The sequence below is a fragment of the Puma concolor genome, chromosome A3 (genome assembly GCF_028749965.1).
Source record: "Puma concolor isolate L17-30 chromosome A3, mPumCon1.1.hap2, whole genome shotgun sequence".
Taxonomy (NCBI): domain Eukaryota; kingdom Metazoa; phylum Chordata; class Mammalia; order Carnivora; family Felidae; genus Puma; species Puma concolor.
In genome coordinates, this window is record NC_141669.1 from 115670404 (window position 1) to 115691115 (window position 20712).

A 20712-nucleotide genomic window follows, 5' to 3' on the forward strand; every position below is an offset into this window, starting at 1 on the left:
ATTACCTTCAGCCTTTTGCCCAAACCTTAGGTCTTGATTTCTCCCCAGGCCATACTTCCCACAGTCAATCCCATCTCGGTAAATGGCAATATGATCCACTCAGGTTCCCTAGTCAGACACGTGGAATCATTTTTGATTCCTCTCTCTTTCACCAACAGACCAAATCCTATGGATTCTGCCTCAAGAACACCTCTCATCTGTTTGCTTCTATCACCATCCTGGTCCAAGTCATCATCATCATCTTTCACCAGGGCAACTGGTCTCCCTGCTTCAGCCCTTGCCACCCACAATCCATTCCCCAACTGGCAGCCAGAGTGCTCTTTATAAAACAACAATGAAATTATAAGATAGTAAGTATCTTTATAAAACACATGCTCCCTACTTAAAAACCTTTCAACCACTGGTGAGTATATGGAGAAATCGTAACCCTTATGCATTACAAGTAGGAATGGTTCAATCTCTATGGAAAACAGGTTGGCTGTTCCTTAAAAAGTTAAACATAAAATTTACATATACTCAGTAATTCCACTCCTAGGTATATGTCCAAAAGAAATGAAAACAGGTATTCAAACAAATGTTGTACACGACTGTTCATGGCACCACTGTTCACAATGGCCAAAACATCTGAACAACTCAACATTTTATTTTTTTTAATTTATTATTATTTTTTTTTAACATTTACTTTTGAGACAGAGAGAGACAGAGCATGAACAGGGGAGGGTCAGAGAGAGAGAGGGAGGGAGACACAGAATCTGAAACAGGCTCCAGGCTCTGAGCTGTCAGCACAGAGCCTGAAGCGGGGCTCGAACTCACGAGCCGTGAGATCATGACCTGAGCCGAAGTCGGACGCTTAACCGACTGAACCACCCAGGCGCCCCTCAACATTTTAGATGTTCAAATGTTCATCTATAGATGAATGGATAAACAAATGTGGTATGTATACACATACACACACTCACACGCAGATGCATGCACACACAAAGGAATATGCTTCAGTCATAAAAAGGAATGAAGTATTCATACTTGCTACAATGTGGATCAACCTTGAAAAGATTATGTTCAGTGAACAAAGCCAGGCACAAAACATCATATATTGTACAATTAATTCAGTATATGTGAAATATTTAAAGTAGGTAAATCCACAGAAACAGAATGCAAAATGGTAGTTACCAGGAAGGCAGGGAGTGGCTAAGGAGCATACCTGCCTAACGGATATGGGATTTTATTTTGGAGTGATGGAAATATTTTGGAACTAGACAGAGGTTGCACAAAACTGTGAATGTACTAAATGCCACAACTCCATCTGAAACAAAGACTTCTAGAGATGCCTAGGTGGCTCAGGTGGTGGGGTGCTGGACTCTTGATTTCAGCTCAGGGCACAATCTCGTGAGCTCTGTGCAGAAAGCACAGAGCCTGTTTGGGATTCTCCCTCTCTCCCACTCTCTCTGCCCCTCACCCACTAGGGCATCTGTGTGCTGCGCTCACGCGCGTGCTCTGTCTCTCTCTCTCTCTCTCTCTCTCTGAAAATAAACATTAAAAAAAATAAAATAGAACAGAGACTTCTAAACAGAAACTAAACAAAACAGAGACTTCCAGGGAAGATGGCAGAGTGGGAGAACCCTAAGCTTACCTCATCCCACAGATACAACTAGGTAACACCCACATCAGTGTAAATAACCCAGAAAATGACCCAAAGACTTGGAAGAATGACTCTCCACAACTAAATGCAGAGAAGAGGCCACAATAAGGAGGGTAGGAAGGGAACAGAAATGGTGGAGAGATAAATGGACCTGCAGGACTGTCCATGGGAGGGAGGGATGACGAAGGTGTGGGTGCTGAGAGGGGAGAGAAACAGACCCTCACACCAGGCATCCCAGGCACGGGGAATCCACACAGGGAGACTGGGAAGACAAATCCCAATAATATTTGGCTATAAAACCAGAGGGGCTGAATTTGACGAGTTCTTACCATCAGAGGAGTTTAAGACCTAGAACTATAAAAATCAGCAGGCTCAGCTCTAGAAGAGCTGGGAAGTCATACAAAACAAAAACCTTCCCAGCCACAATAGCAACTAACCACCCAGATGTTGGTTTCTAATACCATTCTCTATAAAAGTAATCAGGACCCCTTGGAGAAATGGCTAATTTCTAGAGACTAGAAAGGACTAGAAAGAAAATACAAAAGATGACTCCGGAGCATCTTATTAATTACTGAAAGTAAGAAAGTGCTCAAGAAAACCACAATGATGGGAGTATGTCAAAGGGTTACAGGGGCAACTGGAAGAGCTGCCAAAGCTGAAACAATGGGACCGACAAAATAAAGTAGTACTGGATTATAACCCAAAGTACAAAATGAATATCCAGCAGTCTATACCGATAAAAATAAATTTAGTAAATAAATGGGGGGAGAACAGACAATCTCCTCTGCAGAAAATCCCTAACTGGTTTACATAGCTATTTCACCCTCATGGAGGTGGAGCAGAGCTTCCCACTAGTTAAGTTTCAGCTGCACAGTGACATTTGTCCCAAGAGCACAGTGCGGAAAGGGAGGAGAGCAATTTTGCAATGAAGAAACCTGACAAACACTACCTCAAGCCAGGTGATCAAGGTTAACATGAACAGTGTTAAGTCATATTAACAGTATGTACACTTATGATGTGACGAGAACGGTACTTTATCTCTGTAGTCTTCCTCCCCCAAACATGTAACTGCAGTCTAATCATGAGAAAAGCATGTGACAAACCAACTGAGGGGCACTCTATAAAGCATCTGACCAGTTCTCCTCAAAACTGTCAAGGTCATCAGTAATAAGTAAAGTATGAAAAATGGTCACAATTATGAATATACTAAAAACTAATGAAGCGTATACTTTAAAATGGTGAAATTAATGGGATGTGAATTACATCTCCATAAAAAAGGGAGAAAGGGAGGAAATCAGCCAAAGTGGTTATGGTAATATTAGACAATGTAGATTTTAAAGCAAAAAATATTACCAGGGAGGGGTGTCTAGCTGGCTCAGTCAGGGCAGCGTGCAGCTCCTGACCTTGGGATTGTGAGTTTGAGCCCCACACTGCGTGTAGAGATTAGGTAAGATTAAAATCTTAAAAAAAAAAAAAAAATTACCAAGGATAAAGAAGATCATTTCATAATGATAAAGGAGTCAATTAATCAGAGGAACATAAAAATCCTTGATGTTTATTCACCTATTGATAGAGCTTCAAAATATATGAGGCAAAAAATGACAGAATTACAAGGGGAAAAGAGAGAAATACATAATTATTTTCAAAAATGTCAATACCTTCTTAGCCACAGTTGATAGAAGAACTGGATAGAAGCAAGCAAGGATATTATAGACTTGAATAACAACCTAAACTGACTGACATTTATAGAACTCTACACCCAACAATAGAATATTCTTCTCCAGTGTACAGTGAACATTTACCAAGACAGATCATCTTCTGAGCTATTAAATAAATCTCAATAAATTCAAATGATTAAAGACAAAGTATATTCTCTGACCACAATGGAATTAAATTACATATCAGCAACATAAAGATCTCAGGAAAACCCCCAAATATGTGGAAATGAAACTTATTCTTTTTTTTTTTTTTTTAACGTGTATTTATTTTTGACAGAGAGAGAGACAGAGCATGAGCGGGGGAGGGCAGAGAGAGAGGGAGACACAGAAACTGAAGCAGGCTCCAGGCTCTGAGCTGTCACCGCAGAGCCCAACATGGGGCTCAAACCCATGAACTGTGAGATCATGACCTGAGCCAGTCAGACACTTAACCGACCGAGCCACCCAGGCACCCTGTAAATGAACCTTATTCTAAATAACCCATGGGTCAAAGAAGAAATCAAAAGGGAAATTGGAAAGTATTTTGAAATTAATGGAAATAAAAATATAACATGTCAAAATACATGGAAGAAATTCCATGGTAGCTTGGGAATAAGGGATCACTGGAGAGACAGACCACAAAGAAATAGGAGAAAATTTCAGAGGTGATGGATATACTCTCTTGATTTAGGGATGGTTTCATGGGTGTATACGTTAAAACTTATCAAATTGTACCCTTTCAGGGGCTCCTGGGTGGCTCAGTCGGTTAAACGTCCTACTTCAGCTCAGGTCATGATCTCACAGTTTGTGAGTTTGAGTCATGCATCAGGCTTTCTGCTGTCAGCACAGAGCCCTCTTCAGATCCTCGGTCTCCCTCTCTCTCTGCCCCTCACCTGCTCATACGTGCATGCGTGCATACACACACTCTCTCAAAAATAAACACACTAAAAAAATTGTACACATTCAACATGTGCGTATCAGTTGTATGTTAATTACACCTATCTCAATAAAGCTATCAATAGTGTTATATGTAAACATTGTGTAAAAACAAAGAGACACTAATCACTGTATATACAGAGACTATTTCTGAAAAGACTTAATAGGAAATGAAAAAAGTGCTTTTAGGAGTGCTGACAATACTGACTCCATCTTTGGCCCCTATCTTGTTCCTGTCTGCGTGATGACCTCCCTGAAGGCTGCATGTTCCCAGGCCCCTTAGAGGTTAATCTATGCCCGGACTGGAATGTGACAAGGCTGGTTCTGGTCTTCCCTAAAATTGTTTATATAACTAGTAGAGATAACACAGTTTCTTCCCCCACTTTCTGGCACACAGGTGGCACCACGAGGTCTGTTAAGTGTCAGACACTTTGACCTCATCACGATGCCTTCTGCACAAACCCTCGCTCTATAAAATCTGTGGGCTAAAGTCCAGGCTTTGCAGAGAATAGCCATGCGATACCTAGACTGTCACCTGCCCAATCCCATCAATAAGTTACCCTGAATAAAACTTGGTGTTAACTGTATAGAGTGGCCTGCTTCATTTTCCAGTGTCAAAATGCCTTCTCAGTTTGGAAGATACTTTAGTGTCCCTCCTCTACCTTCTGACAGTGCTGGCCTTCATAAAAGGATCTAGATTAGGAGAAAGTGACAGGAGGGAAGCTGACCAATTATAGATACCTATTGTATTGTTTGAATTACTTATCGTATGTATATTTTACTTCTTCATATGTCAAATTTCAAATTTCAAAACTTTTTAAAAAGTGCCTTTTGAATAAAGAACTGAGGTGAAGAGCCATAACAAATGTTTTCCTCCATAAATGGACCTTACGAGCAGAAACAAATCTTCCTGGGCGGAACCAGCATCTGAGGAAGAGTTCCCAAAGGCTGTCACGCAGGTGAGTGGAAAGGGTCTAAATGAGATCATGGCCAGACATGCAATAAAAGCCTCAACATACCCTAATATACAGTCTTTTTTTTTTAGAAGCAAAATCTTCCAATGATCATTCCCATGTAATAAGTACTCACTATTTCATAGGCAGTGCTAAACTCTTCACAAGTTATAATCTCACTGAACTTCATCTGAGATAAGCATTTTTTAGCCTTACATCATATGAGAAAACCAAGGCACAGAAGAATAAGGGGCACCTGGGTGGCTCAGTCAGTTGAGCAACTGACTCTTGATTCAGCTAGGTCATGATCCCATGATTTCAGGATTTGAGCCCTGTGTCGGGCTCTGCATGCTGATTGCACATGGAACCTGCTTGGGATTCTCTCTTTCCCTTTTTCTCTCTCTGCCCCTTCCCTGCTCTGTCTCTCTCAAAATAAAAAAATAAACTTAAAAAAAAAATAACTACTCAAGTTACTTTGACTGACTCCAATATTCTATGTTAACATCTTTTAGGTTTTTTTTCATGATACCCACAGAATGACATAATGTTGGTAGTGAATGGTCCAAGAATGACTGCTCAGTGCCTACTAATAGGTAATGACATTTCAAAAACTCCAAGTAATAACTGACCCAGTAATCAAAAAACCCAACAAACCAAAGCCCTGGACTAGATGGCTTCATAGGCGAATTCTACCAAACATTTGAAGAAGAGTTAATACCTATTCTTCTCAAACCATTCCAAAACAGAAAAGGAAGGAAAACATCCAAATTCATTCTATGAGGCCAGCATTATTACTTTGAAACCAAAACCAGATAAAAACACCATTAAAAAAGAGAACTACAGAGGTGCCTGGGCGGCTCGGTTGGTTAAGCATCCAACTTCGGCTCAGGTCGTGATCTCACGGTTCCTGAGTTCGAACCCTGTGTTGGGCTCTGTGCTGACAGCTCAGAGCCTGGAGCCTGCTTCAGATTCTGTGTCTCCCTCTCTCTGCTCCTCCCCTGTTCGTGTTCTCTTTCTCTCTCAAAGAATAAACATTAAAAAAATTAAAAAAAAAAAAAAAAAAAAAAAAAGAACTATAGGCCAATATCCCTGATGAACACAGATGCAAAAATTCTCAACAAAATACTAGCAAACTGAATTCAACAATACCTGAAGCAAATCATCCATCACAATCAAGTGGAATTTATTCCTGGGCTGCCAGGATGACTATTTGCAAATCAATCAATATGACACATCAGATCAATCAGAGAAAGGTTAAGAACCATGTAATCCTTTCAATAGATGTAGAAAAAGCATTTGACAAAGTACATTACACAAAGCATTAAAGCATTAACAAAGTAGGTTTAGAGGGAACATACCTCAACATAATAAAGGCCATATATGAAAAACCCACAGCTAATATCATCCTTAATGGGGAAAAACTGAAAGCTTTTCCCCTGAGGTCAGGAATTAGACAAGGATATCTATTCTTGCCACTTTTATTCAACATACTTCTGGAAGTCCTAGCCACAGCAAACAGACAACAAGAAGAAATAAAGGTATCTACATCAGTAAGAAATAAAACTCTCACTACTTGCAGATGACATGATACTCTATATAGAAAACCCCAAAGATTCCACCAAAAAACTGCTAGAACTGATGAACGCATTCAGTAAAGTTGCAAGATACAAAATCAACATACAGAAATCTGTTGCATTTCTATACACCAATAACAAAGCAGGAGAAAGAGAAATTAAGGAATCAATCCCATTTACAAATGCACCAAAACAGTATAAGATACCTAACCAAAGAGGTGAAAGACCTATACTCTGAAAACTGTAAAACACTGATGAAAGAAACTGAATGACACAAAGAAATGGAAAGACATTCCATGTTCATGGCTTGGAAGAACAAAGATTGTTAAATGTCTCTACTACCCTAAGCACTCTATACATAAGCAATCCCTATCAAAACACCAACAGTGGCACAAAAACAGACACTCAGATCAATGGAACAGAACAGAGAATCCAGAAATGGACCCAGAAACATATGGCCAACTAATCTTTGACAAAGCAGGAAAGAATATCCAATGTAATAAAGACAGTCTCTTCAGCAAATGGTGCTGGGAAAACTGGACAGCGACATGCAGAAAAAGGACCCTGGACCACTCTCTTACACCATACACAAATATAAACTCAAAATGGATGAAAGACCTAAACCTAAGACAGAAGTCATCAAAATCCTTGAGGAGAAAGCAGGCAAAAACCTCTTTGACTTCTGCTGCAGCAACTTCTTACTCAACACATCTCCAGAGGCAAGGAAAACCAAAGCAAAAAAGAACTATTGGGACCTCATCAAAATAAAAAGCTTCTTCACAGCATAGGAAACAATCAGCAAAACTAAAAGGCAACTGACAGAACGGGAGAAGATATTTGTAAACGATATATCAGATAAAGGGTTAGTATCCAAAATCTATAAAGAACTTATCAAACTCAATACCCAAAACACAAATAATCCAGTGAAGAAATGGGCAAAAGACATGAATAGGCACCTCTCCAAAGAAGACATCCAGATGGCCAACTGATGCATGAAAACATGCTCAATATCACTCATCATCAGGGAAATACAAATCAAAACCACAATGAAATACCACCTCACACATGTCAGAATGGCTAACATTAACAACTCAGGCAACAACAGATGTTGGCGAGGATGCAGAGAAAGAGGATCTCTTTTGCATTGTTGGTGGGAATGCAAACTGGGGCAGCCATTCTGGAAAATAGTATGGAGGTTCCTCAAAAAATTAAAAATAGAACTACCCTACAACCCAGCAATTGCACTGTTAGGTATTTATCCAAGGGATACAGGTATGCTGTTTCCAAGGGAAACATGCACCCCAATGTTTATAGCAGCACTATCAACACCAGCCAAAGCATGGAAAGAGCCCAAATGTCCATCGATGGATGAACGGATAAAGAAGATGTGGTATATACATACAATGGAGTACTACTCGGCAATCAAAAAGAATGAAATCTTGCCATTCACAACTATGTGGATAGAACTGGAGGGTATTACGCTAAGCAACATTAGTCAGAGAAAGACAAATATGACTTCACTTATGTGAGGACTTTAAGATACAAAACAGATGAACAGAAGGGAAGCAAAAATAATATAAAAACAGGGAGGGGGACAAAACATAAGAGATTCTTAAATATAGAGTACAAATAGAGGGTTGCTTGAGGGGTTGTGGGAGCAGGGATGGGCTAAATGGGTAAGAGGCTTAAGGAATCTATTCCTGAAATCATCGTTGCACCATGTGCTAACTAACTTGGATGTAAATTATTAAAAAAATTATAGAAAGAAAACTCTAAAAGAAAAAAAAATTCGAAAGGCAAAAAAACACCAACATCATTTTTTTTTTTTTTTACGGAGCTAAAACAAACACTCCTAAAATTTGTAGGGAACCACCAACCAACCCAAATAGCCAAAGCAACCTTGAAAAAGAAAACAAAGCTGGAGGCATCACAATTCTGGGCTTCAAGTTATATTACAAAGCCGTAGTAATCAAAACAGTACAGTACTGGCACAAAAATAGACATATAGATCAATAGAACTGAATAGGAAATCCAGAAATGAACCCACAACTACACAACTATATGGTCAATTAATCTTTGACAAAGCAGGAAGAACGTCCAATTGGAAAAAAGACAGTGTCTTCAACAAATGGTGCTGGGAAAGCTGGACAGCAGCATGCAAAAGAATGAAACTGGACCACTTTCTTACATCACACACAAATATAAATTTAAAATGGATGATGGGGTGCCTTGGTGGCTCAGTTGGTTAAGCATCTGACTTTGGCTCAAGTCATGATCTCATGGTTCGTGTATTTGAGCCCCATGTCAGGCTCTGTGCTGTGCTTTTTTTAATGGATGAAAAGACCTAAATGTGAGGTTTGAAACCATAAAAATCCTAAAAGAGAACACAGGCAGTCTTCTTTGACATCATCTGTAGCAACTTCTTTCTAGATATATCTCCTGAAGCAAGGGGAACAAAATCAAAAATAAAATATTGGGGCTACATCAAAATAAAAAGCCTCTGCATAGCAAAGAAAACAATCAACAAAACTGAAAGGCAATCTAGAGAATCAAAGAAGGTATTTGCAAATGACATACACGTAAAGGATTAGTATCCAAAATACATAAAGAATTTATAAAACTCAACACCCAAAAAAACAAATAATCCAATTAAAAAATGGGTAGAAGGGCGCCTGGGTGGCGCAGTCGGTTAAGCGTCCGACTTCAGCCAGGTCACGATCTCGCGGTCTGTGAGTTCGAGCCCCGCGTCAGGCTCTGGGCTGATGGCTCAGAGCCTGGAGCCTGTTTCCGATTCTGTGCCTCCCTCTCTCTCTGCCCCTCCCCCGTTCATGCTCTGTCTCTCTCTGTCCCAAAAATAAATAAACGTTGAAAAAAAAAAATTTAAAAAAAAAAAAAAAAAATGGGTAGAAGACATGAAAAGACATTTTTCTAAAGAAGACATACAGATGACAAATGGACACAAGATGTTCATCAGCACTTATCATCAGAGAAATGCAAATCAAAACTATAATGAAATGTCACCTCACGACTGTCAGAATGGCTAAAATCAAGAAACAGGTGTTGGTGAAGATGTGGAAAAAAAGGAACACTCATGTACTGTTGGTAGGAATACAAACTGGTGCAGCCACTGTGGACAACAGTATAGAGGTTCCTCAGAAAGTTAAAAACAGGGGCGCCTGGGTGGTTTAGTTGGTTAATCATCTGACTCTTGATTTTGGCTCAGGTCGTGATCTCACAGTTCGTGAGATCGAGCCCCACATCGGGCTCCATGTTCACAGCACACAGCCTGTTTAGGATTCTCTCTCTCCCTCTCTCTGCCTCTCTTCCACTTGTGCTCTCTCTCAAAATAAATAAACTTTAAAAAAAAGGGTTAAAAATGTAACTACCTGAGCATGGTGGCTCAGTTGGTTAAGCATCCAACTTCAGATCAGGTCATGATCTCATGGTTCAGGAGTCTGAGCCCTGCATCAGGCTCCATGCTGGCAGTGTGGAGCCTGCTTGGGATTCTTGCTCTCTCCTCTCTTTCTGCCCCTTCCCTGCTCGTGCTCTCTCAAAATAAATAAATAAAAACTTTAAAAAAGCATAACTACCTTATGATACAGCAATTATACTACTAGGTATTTACCCAAAGAATACAAGAACAGTAATTCAAAGGGATATATACACCCCTATGTTTATGGCAGCATTATTTACAATAGCCAAGATACAGAAGCAGCCCAAGCATCCACTGATTGATAAATGGATAAAGAAGATGTGGTATGTGTATGTGTATATATATACATGCATACACATACAATGGAATATTGTTCAGCCATAAAAAAGAATAAAATCTTGCCATTTGCAACAAGATGGATGGAGCTAGAAAGTATTACGCTCAGTGAAATAAGTCAGTCAAAGAAAGACAAACACTGTATGATTTCATTCATGGGCAGAATTTAAGGAACAAAACAAGTAAAGGGAATAAAATAAAAGAGTGACATATCAAAAAAAAAAAAAAAAAAAAGACTCTTAATTATAGAAAACTGATGGCTACCAGAGGGGAAGCAGTAGGGGGATGGATTAAATAGGTGATGGAGATTAAGGAGTACACTTATGATGAACACAGAAAAATGTATGTAAGTGTTGATTCATTATATTGTACACCTGAAACTAACATATTAGTTATATATAACAGTTAACTAAACGGAATTAAAACAAAAACATAAAATAACATAAAAACAAAAAGAAATAAATAATAAAATAATAAAATAAAACCATACTATAAAAAATCAGAAAACAAAAACAACCCAAGTGATGCCAGACCTAAGGGCAAAGAATGAACTGACAGGCAGACAAAAAAGGTCCATGAGGGAAATCCTCAGGTAAAATATGAGAATAAAGTAAGGACATAGGCAGCTGAGTCAATTCATTAAACCGAAATATTAGAAAGATCTAGAGCAGTTTTTCCTGAAGAGTTCCCTCCATCTTCCCCTCCTTCAGTCTCTAACTCCTAGGGCCCAGGGTACAAAATCAGAGAGGTTAGCAGTATCCACAGCAAGAACTAGGTTGGGAAACACTTAACACAGAACAGACTGTAGGGAAAATCCCAGAAACACTAACCAAGACAAAAGTGAAATAAAAGAAGAGAGACAAAGGAACCACTTTACTTGTGGTAAATTTAATGACTATAAGAGCTGTTCACATAACAGCAAAGAGACACATTTTCCATTTGACATGAAGTTGCTTCACCACTTGCAGCTTGTCTCCAGAGCGTCATTACCTCTTTCTTTAGTGACCAGTCCTATCTCCCTTCTTGTCAGAAGGACAGCCCATGTCAACTCTAAGGCCATCCACTCAGGTCAGCAATATGCTGAGGAGTCCTTCAGGGTGGTCCTGCAGAGAACATGTCCTTTAAGTGTCTGAGAGCTGGTGGACGTAATCTGAAAGAAAATCAGTCAGGAGAAGACAAAGTAAGCAGGACTGCACTTGAGAGACTTAATGTGGAGCCTCCAGAGGAGAGGCCACCAATAGAGATCTAATGGAGGTGGTGTCAGGCCAACAGAGACTGCATGGTTCCCATGTGCCCCCAATCCTGGAAGGAAAAGATATCTAACATCTAATGCAATGGTAATATGTATCATTGAAGAAGTCTAAATTAGTTCAGGTCCAAACTGCTACTTCCCCCTTTTCTCTTGGGAGATGGATGGCTCTTCTCCAGCACCAACCATGAGTTTCTGGTGTGGGCTGCCCATCACAGATCCTGTCCTCCTAACTAACCCCAGGGACAAGCTTTGATCCAGGCTTACCAGGCAAATTCTTCCTTAAGATATTTATGGCCCAAATTTGGTGAGAAAAGCTGTTTTTCCTCCCTGGGAGCTGAACGCATGTGGCCCCAAAGGAGATTTCAAGAGAAGACTGAAAACAAATATGTAAACAAAGATGACAACAGGCACTGAAAAGTGTTATGATGATAAAATGGGCTAATGTAATAAATAATGACAAGAGCAAGCAGAGGGAACCTGCTTTAGCTTCCCTAAGGAGAAGGCCTCTCAAGGAGGTGACAGTTCAGAGAGAAACTGAAAGTTAAAAAGATGGCAGTCATGTAAAAATCAAGAGTCTCCCAAACAACACAACATGTGCAAAGCCTCTCACTAGAACTTGGTCTGAAGGGCAAAAAAGAGGACACCAAGGCTGGAGAAGAGAGAAGTAAGAAGAGTAGAGGGGACATGAGGTTAGAAAGGTGGGTGGGACAGATCATATAAAGCCTTAGACATGGTGCATTTCATGCTGGCTCCAATGAGAAGCCACTAGAGGGCTTAAGCAGAGGAATGAGTGATCTGATTTAAAAAGACCCCAGCGACCATGACTACTACCGTAATGCAGACAGACTAGAGGGCAAGAATGCAAGTGGGGAGGGGAGCCTGGGTGGCTCAGTTGGTTGACCATCCCAGTTTGGCTCAGGTCATGGTCTCAAGGTTTGTGAGTTCGAGCCCCACATTGAGCTTGTATCTTTGGCTTGAGCAACTGAGTGTGCTCAGAGGGGCTCTCTGCCCCTCCCCTGCTCGTGCACTCTGTCTCATACTCTGTCTCTGTCTCTCTCTTAAAAATAAAATAAACATTAAAAAAAATTAAAAAAAAAAAAAAAAAAAGAATGGAAGTGGGGAATCTAAAGCCTTAGGAATTCTCATGCACTGCTGGTGGGAGTGCAATAGGGTACAATTACTTTTGGCTAGTTCTATCATACACCCTATGACCCAGCAATTCTAAGCCATATACCCATCAGAAATGAATACATATGTGCACAAAAACACATGTACAGAAATATTCTCAGCAATTCGATTCATAACAGCTCTAAAATGGAAACAACCAAAATGACCATCAACAGTACAATGCATAAGCAAATTGTGGGTACATTCATACAATATGGATATATATAATCACAAATGTACTGCACAACATAAGACTGAGGAAAAGAAGACAAGCACCAAAACTACATGCTATATGATTCAATTTTATAACAATTAAAAATAGGCAGGGGCGTCTGGGCAGCTCAGTTGGTTAAACGTCCAACTTTGGCCCAGATCATGATCCCACGCTTCATCGGTTCAAGCCTTGCATCAGCCTCTGTGCCGACAGCTCGGAGCTCAGACAGAGCCTGGAGCCTGCTTCAGATTCTGTGTCTCCCTCTCCCTCTGCCCCTCCCCTGCTTGTACTGTCTCCCAAAAATAAATAAATATTTTTTAAAAATTAAAAAAAAATAGGCAAAGCTGAACAATGGTATCAGAAATTAGAATGTAGGGAAGAGAAGTAACCAGTAGGAACATGAGGGTCTCTGAAGTTCTGAAAATATTCTATTTCTTGATCTGGGTGGTAGTTACATGGATAGGGTCACTTTGTGATAATTCATCAAGTATATAATATGGGCATTTTTCTACATTTATGACATGCTTCAATAAAATAATTCATCTTTAAAATACAGAAGCAAAAAATCATAAGAAGCCTACTGAAATCTCCCAGCCAAGAAATGATGGTGGCTTGGAGATGGAAAGAAATGAGTAGGTCTAAGATATATTCCAGAAGTGAGCTGAAACAGATGTACAGGAAAGTTGAGTATCTAGGACATGTCCTGTATTTTTGGCTTGAGCAACTGAGTGTGCCATTTACTGGGATGGGAAGGGCCTGAAAAGAAGAAAGGTGTAGTAACGAATTCATTCTAAGGGCGCCCGGGTGGCTCAGTCAGTTGAGCATCCGACTTCAGCTCGGGTCATGATCTCATGGTTCATGGGTTCGAGCTCCACATCCGGCTCTGTGCCAACAGCTTGCTCAGAGCCTGGAGGCTGCTTTGGATTCTGTGTCTCTCTCTCTCTCTCTGCCCCTCCCCTGCTCATGCTCTGTCTCAAAAATAAATTAAAAAACATTAAAAAAAATTATTTTTTTTTTTAAATTCAACTCAAGGTGCCCTTTCGATGTTCAGACTGAGAAGAGATTTTTATTTTACTAAAGAATTTCTCCTGGGAGTGCCTGCATGGCTCAGTTAGGCATCTGACTTTGGTTCAGGTCATGATCACACAGTTCATGAGTTCCAACCCCGCTTCAGGTGAGCCCTGCTTCTTTCTCTCTCTCTCTCTCTCCCTCTCTCTCTCCCTCTCGGGATTCTCTCTCTTTCTCTCTTTCTGCCCCTCGCTCACTTACACTCTCTCACAAAAAAAAAAAAATTTCTCCTGGAAGAAATTTCACTCCCCCAAATTATCCAACCCAGCATCCATCTCACAACGCAGGCCAAAAGCCCAAAAGGACACCTTACCTTCACCAGCACATAGTCCCCAGGCTGAGCTCTAACCCTGACCCCAGAGTTAGAAACATCCTCAGTCTCTACATTAGGGAAGATCACTTTAAGGTTTCCATCATTCCGGCCACACAGGTCAGTGGCAGAGCGTTTACTGTGCTGCAAAAAGAAGAGAAGAGAGTTTATGAATCTGTCACAGTTATCAGTTCTCAGACGGCAGAAATTATACCTTCTCTGTCTCAGAACCCTAAGGGTTTTACTCAAAGAGCATTCCTTAATCAAGGAATCACTTAAGACTACAAAGGGGCACCTGGCTGGCTCAGTTGGTGGAATATGCAACTCTTGATCTGGGGGTTCTGAGTTCGAACCCCATGTTGAATGTAGAGATTACTTTTAAAAAAAAAAAAAGACTACATGTTTACTGCTGCTCAGCAACAAGGACAGCGCATGGCACACTAGAGAGACTCCATAAATTTTGCTAACTATCTGTTAATAAATGACTCAGTCTTTCATTGCAGAATTACCTTCTTTAGGAATGGACTTCCAGTAGTCCTAAAAGCAAGAACACATGGGTGATACACTTAACAAACTGACTTTCACTTTATCCGATCTCATAGTAACCACTCAGGAATGTTCTGGGGTTGTTTGGCCTAGGTTAACTTGCCGTTAATGAACAGGCAGACATGAAGCCAGAGTCTCCATCACAACATACAGAAGACAGGGTCAGGACAATAATAAAACCAGTATGATGGTATTAACTTCTAGAATATATACAAGTTTTTCTCTTCCAGCCATGATGAAATGTCAAGAATCAAATTTATTCTCTGGCCTTAAACAGAAACTGGACAAAATATATGAAATCGCAATTTTCAGATACTGGACAACAGACTGTGCAAGACTGTGAAGCCAAGAAAAGGAAAACAAATGAGATGAGCCCTCCAATCACCCTTGTGTTTTGCCAGAAGGCATGTGTCAGACCAGGGTATGCCAAGCAGGCAGGAAGATCTTGAGGCACACCATAGTGGCTCTCTCTGGATTTAGGAAAAAGACATCAGAGTTCAGGGAGCCTGCAATAGATAGGAATTGTGGAGCAAGTTCTAAAGACGAGGGAGCTAAGCAGAAAAAGAGCTATAGAAACATGCACAGGGATCCCTTGAGTCTTTGCTGAATGTTTATCACAGTGAAACTCCACAAAGTCAGGCAAAAAAAGTAACCGGGGAACCGTCAGCAGATGTGCTTCCAGAGCTCATGCAGGGCTGGGAATCACAACTTATCACAATCACAATTAATGGCAGTCCTCATTGATTCCTTGGGACATGCAGTACTAATTCCAGAAAGCCACCCCTTAGCAATGAGGCTAAACTATTCCTGGGATAAAAAAGCTTTCCTAACAAAACCTGAAATCAAGCCCTGACAGGATCAAACTGAACTGCAGGTAACAAAATCACCTATCAGAACAAAGCCCAACACAAAATCCAGACCTTAAAAATTAGTATCACGATGTTAAATGTCCCATCAAAAATCAGTGGATATGCCCAGAAGCAAAAAATGTTACCTATAATAGGAGAAAAGTTTATCAAAAGAAACAGACCAAGAAATGATAGCAATGATGGAATTATCACAAAAATAATAAACCAGTTTTTATGATTACATTCAAAGGAAATTAAGTTTCAAAGGAAAACAAGAATACAGGAGACAAATAGAAGGTATTTGAAAAGAACTAAATGGACCTTATACAGACCAAAAATATAATATCTAAAATTAAAAATTCAATAGGTAATAGCAGATTACACAAATAGTGAACCTGAAGACAGAGCCAAAGAAACTATCCAAAACAAAGCACAGAGGTATAAAAAGCAGAAAAAAATGAACCACCTCAATGACCTACAGAAAAACCTTTTTATAAGTGGTTGGCCATATATGTAACTGGAGTCATGGAAGGAGAGGAGAAGCAGTGGGGGGTGGGTGGCAGGAAGCAGGAGGAGTACAGAAAAAATATCTGACGGAGCACCTGGGTGGCTCAGCTGGTTAAGCATTCGACTCTTGGTTTCGACTCCGGTCACGATCTCATGGTTTGTGGGATCGAGCCCCACATCGGTCTCTGCCCTGACAGCACAGAGCCTGCTTGGGATTCTCTTTCTCCCTCTCTCTCTCTGCTCCCCCTCCCCTCTCAAAATAAATAAATAAACTTAAAAAGATATACATCTGAAAGATAATAGATGAAAATTTTCCAAATTTGATGAAAATTATAAATTCACAAACTAAGAAGCCTCAACAAATCCCAAAGAAAACACAAAGGGATAAACACAAAGAAAGCCATGCCAAGACACATCAAATTTCTAAAAACAGTGATAAAGTAAATATCTTTAAAAAGCAGCCAGAGAAAAAAGGAATTTTATGTACACAGGAAGAAAGAGAAGGATGATTGCAAACTTCTTGTCAGAACCAAGTAAGTCAGAAAACAACAGAATGATACCTTTAAAACATCAACTTAAAATTTCATACCTAATGAAAAAATATTTTTTAAAGTGAAAAGACATTTTTTTCAGACAAACGACATCTGAGAGGATTCATCACAAAAAGATCTCCATTACAAGAAATGTTCAAAGAAGTTTGTCAAGCATAAAGATAATCATACCAGACAGAAACCTGAATGTACACAAGGAATGCAGAACGACAGAAGCAATAATTAAGTGGGGACACAGGAAAGAGTTTTTTCTTGTTTTTAAAAAAGTTTTTTTTTTAAAGCAACTGAGTATTGTACATGGTGATGGACTGATGGCGGGCCCTTCTCTGTGGGCCTCTCACAGCGTACCCGCACCAGAGGAGTGTGCAGCCCTGAACCACTGCCCTGCCTCCTGACTGATGGGCTGTGAACACTGACGGGGGCTCTACAGTTGATTATTCAAAGCAAAAATATCAACGTGTTTTGGGACACAGAAGTAAAAATCTATGACAACGATAGCACAAAAGGGGAAAGAAAGGATAGAAGTATATTATTTTAAGGGTCTTACATTATACATGCTAGGTGATGGCCTGTCTGGGGTTAAAACAATTGGCCAGAGACAATCCAAAAGGTAATCTGTTCTTAGAAAATCAAGCTCCAACGTCATGCTATATTCTTCAGTAACCAAAGACAGAGGAAGGAGTTTAGTTCTTAAACTAATTAATTACTACTTTAGGGAAACGGCAGTCAGGTAAGATTTAAAAAGATTTCCCACTATCTCCCTACAAAACACTTACTAGTTACAAAAGGAAAACGAGCACCTTTACAGTCGACAAGCTTAGCAGACACAACCTTAACAAAACGTTCAAAACGAGATGCTTAAAATTAACATCACCAGCAATGAGACCAGCAAAACCGTACACCACCCAGGACACAAATAAGAACACATTTCTCTAACATTCCGGCCTAAAAATACATAACCTCAATCTTATCACAGGGAAACTTCAGACGAACTCAAATTAAGGAATATTCTACAAAATAACTGGCCCATAGGGGCACCCGGGTGCCTCAGTGGGTTGAGCGTCAAACTCTTGATTTCAGCTCAGGACATCATCTCACAGTTCGTAAGTTTGGGCCCCACATTGGGCTCCATGCTGACAATACAGAGCCTGCTTGGGATTCTCTCTCTCTCCCTCTCTCTCTGCCCCTCCTCTGCTCATGTGAGCATACACATTCTCACTCTCTCTCTCAAAATAAATTTAAAAACTTAAGTAAATAAATAACTGGCTTGTAATCATCAAGTGTCAAGATTGTGAAAGTCAAAGAAAGACTGAGGAACTTTTCTAGACTGAAGGAGACCAGACAGACATGAAATTAATGCAACATATGATACCGAACAAACTCTTTTTCCTATAAAGGGCAGTTCTGTGACAACTGGAGAAATTTAAACAGGGTGGGGGGACTAGATCGCAGAAATCTAACAAGGCAAATTTCCTGATCTGGTGGTTGCACTATAGTTATGTAGGAGAATGTCCCTATTTATAAGAGAGAGAGATATATTACAGTATTAGAGGGGAGGTGAGGGCATCATCGGGTCAGCAACTAACTCCCAAATGAGTCAAGGAAAAAAAATTCTTGGTGTACTCTATTGCAACTTTTCTGTAAGCTTATGATTGTTTTATAATAAATTTTTAAAAAGACAGCATGATTCCATGATTTGAACCAACCACAAAAGAACATTTATGAAACAAAAAGGGAAATTGGAACACTGACTAAATATCTGACAATATTAACAAACAATTATCGATTATTTCAGATATGATAATAGCCTAATGTTGGGTTTTTTTCTTAGAGTCCTTCTCTTTTAGAGAGATATATAATGAAATATTTACTGACAAAACACAATGTATATGTATAATATGATGTATAAGTATAAGGTACTTGCTTCAAAACAATCCAAATTGGGGGAAGGGGGGGCACCTGGGTGGCTCAGTTGGTTAGACCTCAGACTCTTGATTGTGGTGATTTCATGGTTCATGGGTTCAAGCCCCACGTCAGGCTCTGCACCAACAGCACAGAGCCTGCTTGGGGATTCTCTCACTCCCTCTCTCTCTGCCCTTCCCCAACTCATGGTTGGGCTCTCTGTCTCTCTAAGTAAATAAATAAATAAACTTAAAAAAAAAAAATCAGTGCACCTGGGTGGCTAAATTCTCTCTCTCTCCCTCTGTCTCTGCCCCTCCCCTGCTCACACACACTTTCTCTGTCCAAATAGGTAAATAAACAAAAATAAATAAAAGCAAAAGGTTTAAAAGAAAATAACAATCCAATGGGGACAGTAAAGATGAAAAAAGATTAGCCATGATTAATTAACACTGTATTGACAGTTGTTGAGGTTGGTTAATGGGTATGTGGGCATTCATTATACTGTTCTCTCTATACCCATATATGTTTTAAATTCCCCATAATTAAAAAAGGGGGAAGGCTGTTGTTTAGAGGTTCTGGAACGAAATAGCCCTAAGTCAAATTCTGGCTCTGCCACACAAGCTGTATGACCTTCAGAAAGTTATTCCACTTCTCTGAGTCTCTGTTTCTTCATCTCATAAAAGGACTAATAATTAGCACTACCTCCAAAACCGTGGTAGGACTCAATGTACCAACGACATAAAGTGCACAGTTCCTGGCAAACAGTAAATGCTCAGTAGACATGAGTTATCATCAACTTCTCTGCCACTCTGGAGATAGCAACCTGATGTTTTAAACCAGCCAGGACTAGAGGAAAGAAAGTCTTCTCTAAGAGAAAGTAAAGACTCCCAACTGCTAGCCCTGAAAAATCCATTTATTCTCTAACCCCGAGTCATGGCTTATGCTGGACGCATAAGAAAGAATCTTGTTTTGATTTATTTAGTTACGACAGGTTTGCTGCAAGGCTAATGAAGTCAGGGACACAGAATAGTAAACTTTGAGTACTTATTCATTCATTCAAAAGATAAGTACGCTATTCTGTGCCAGACTCCGTGAAGAGAGCTGGGAATACAACAAGACCTAATTCTTACTAGATAAAATGTAGACTGCTAATAGACATGTACATATCTCCAGAATCACAGCTGACACCCTAAATCACAAGGTATTTAGTGAGGCAAAAACCTTTTGGGGTATTACACTAGCTCAGCATCACCAATCAGCCAACTGCTGGTCTAGACCACAGGAAGATCCCGTAGCCCAAGATGAGCTGACCAAGTACCCGTCCTGGAAATCTGAGCTGGGGCTGAGAGACACAACTGTGACCCATGAATAACGAGAACCATAACATGTAAACATAGGAACTACACAGCTGCTGTACTCACTCTGCAACAAAGATGAGGAAGCAGGAAAAGCTGCTCTAAGTAGCCAAGAAAGCCTGAAGGGCTTCCCAGACTGGGTACAGTCCTTTCTAGACACCTACAGTATTCCTGCCCTTGGGCTCCACAAGACACCCCTGAAGTCTTATACAAAAGATTTCTTTTTGGCTTAGGCTGAATGGCTTAAAGAAATTTCTGTTACTCACTACTAAAGAGTCCTAACAAACACAGATACCAGGTAATTGGTGGCTTTGATGCTACCATATCCTAAGGCATGAAACAGGACTCTCTCTTCTCAATCCAGGACTTAGGAGTCACAGAAAGAGCCCATCTCTCTCCTTCCCTTCCTCTCCAATGGCTGCAG

General features: G+C 40.1%; 1 protein-coding gene and 1 non-coding gene across 4 annotated transcripts in view; one reads left to right on the plus strand and one right to left on the minus strand.

Moving 5' to 3' along the window:
- The window catches only part of CDK5RAP1 (CDK5RAP1 mitochondrial tRNA methylthiotransferase), an 82302-nt gene that overhangs the window by 33853 nt on the left and 27737 nt on the right, over positions 1-20712 (minus strand). The window contains exons 13-14 of one of the 3 annotated variants that reach the window (XR_015249441.1): positions 14583-14723; positions 11559-11718 (exon numbers count right to left, since the gene is read on the minus strand). Coding sequence is in view for 1 of the 3 variants with exons in the window: in XM_086701984.1 (XP_086558110.1) it covers positions 11638-11718; positions 14583-14723 (222 nt within the window). In the remaining 2 variants the exon portion in view is untranslated. Of the gene's footprint in view, positions 1-11437; positions 11719-14582; positions 14724-20712 lie in introns of those variants that run through there. The other 2 variants (XM_086701984.1, XR_015249442.1) reach the window with 2 other exon arrangements.
- On the plus strand, positions 17325-17463 carry LOC112869748 (small nucleolar RNA SNORA42/SNORA80 family). Its single transcript, XR_003224406.2, has one exon. It is a non-coding gene; the product is annotated as a small nucleolar RNA SNORA42/SNORA80 family (small nucleolar RNA).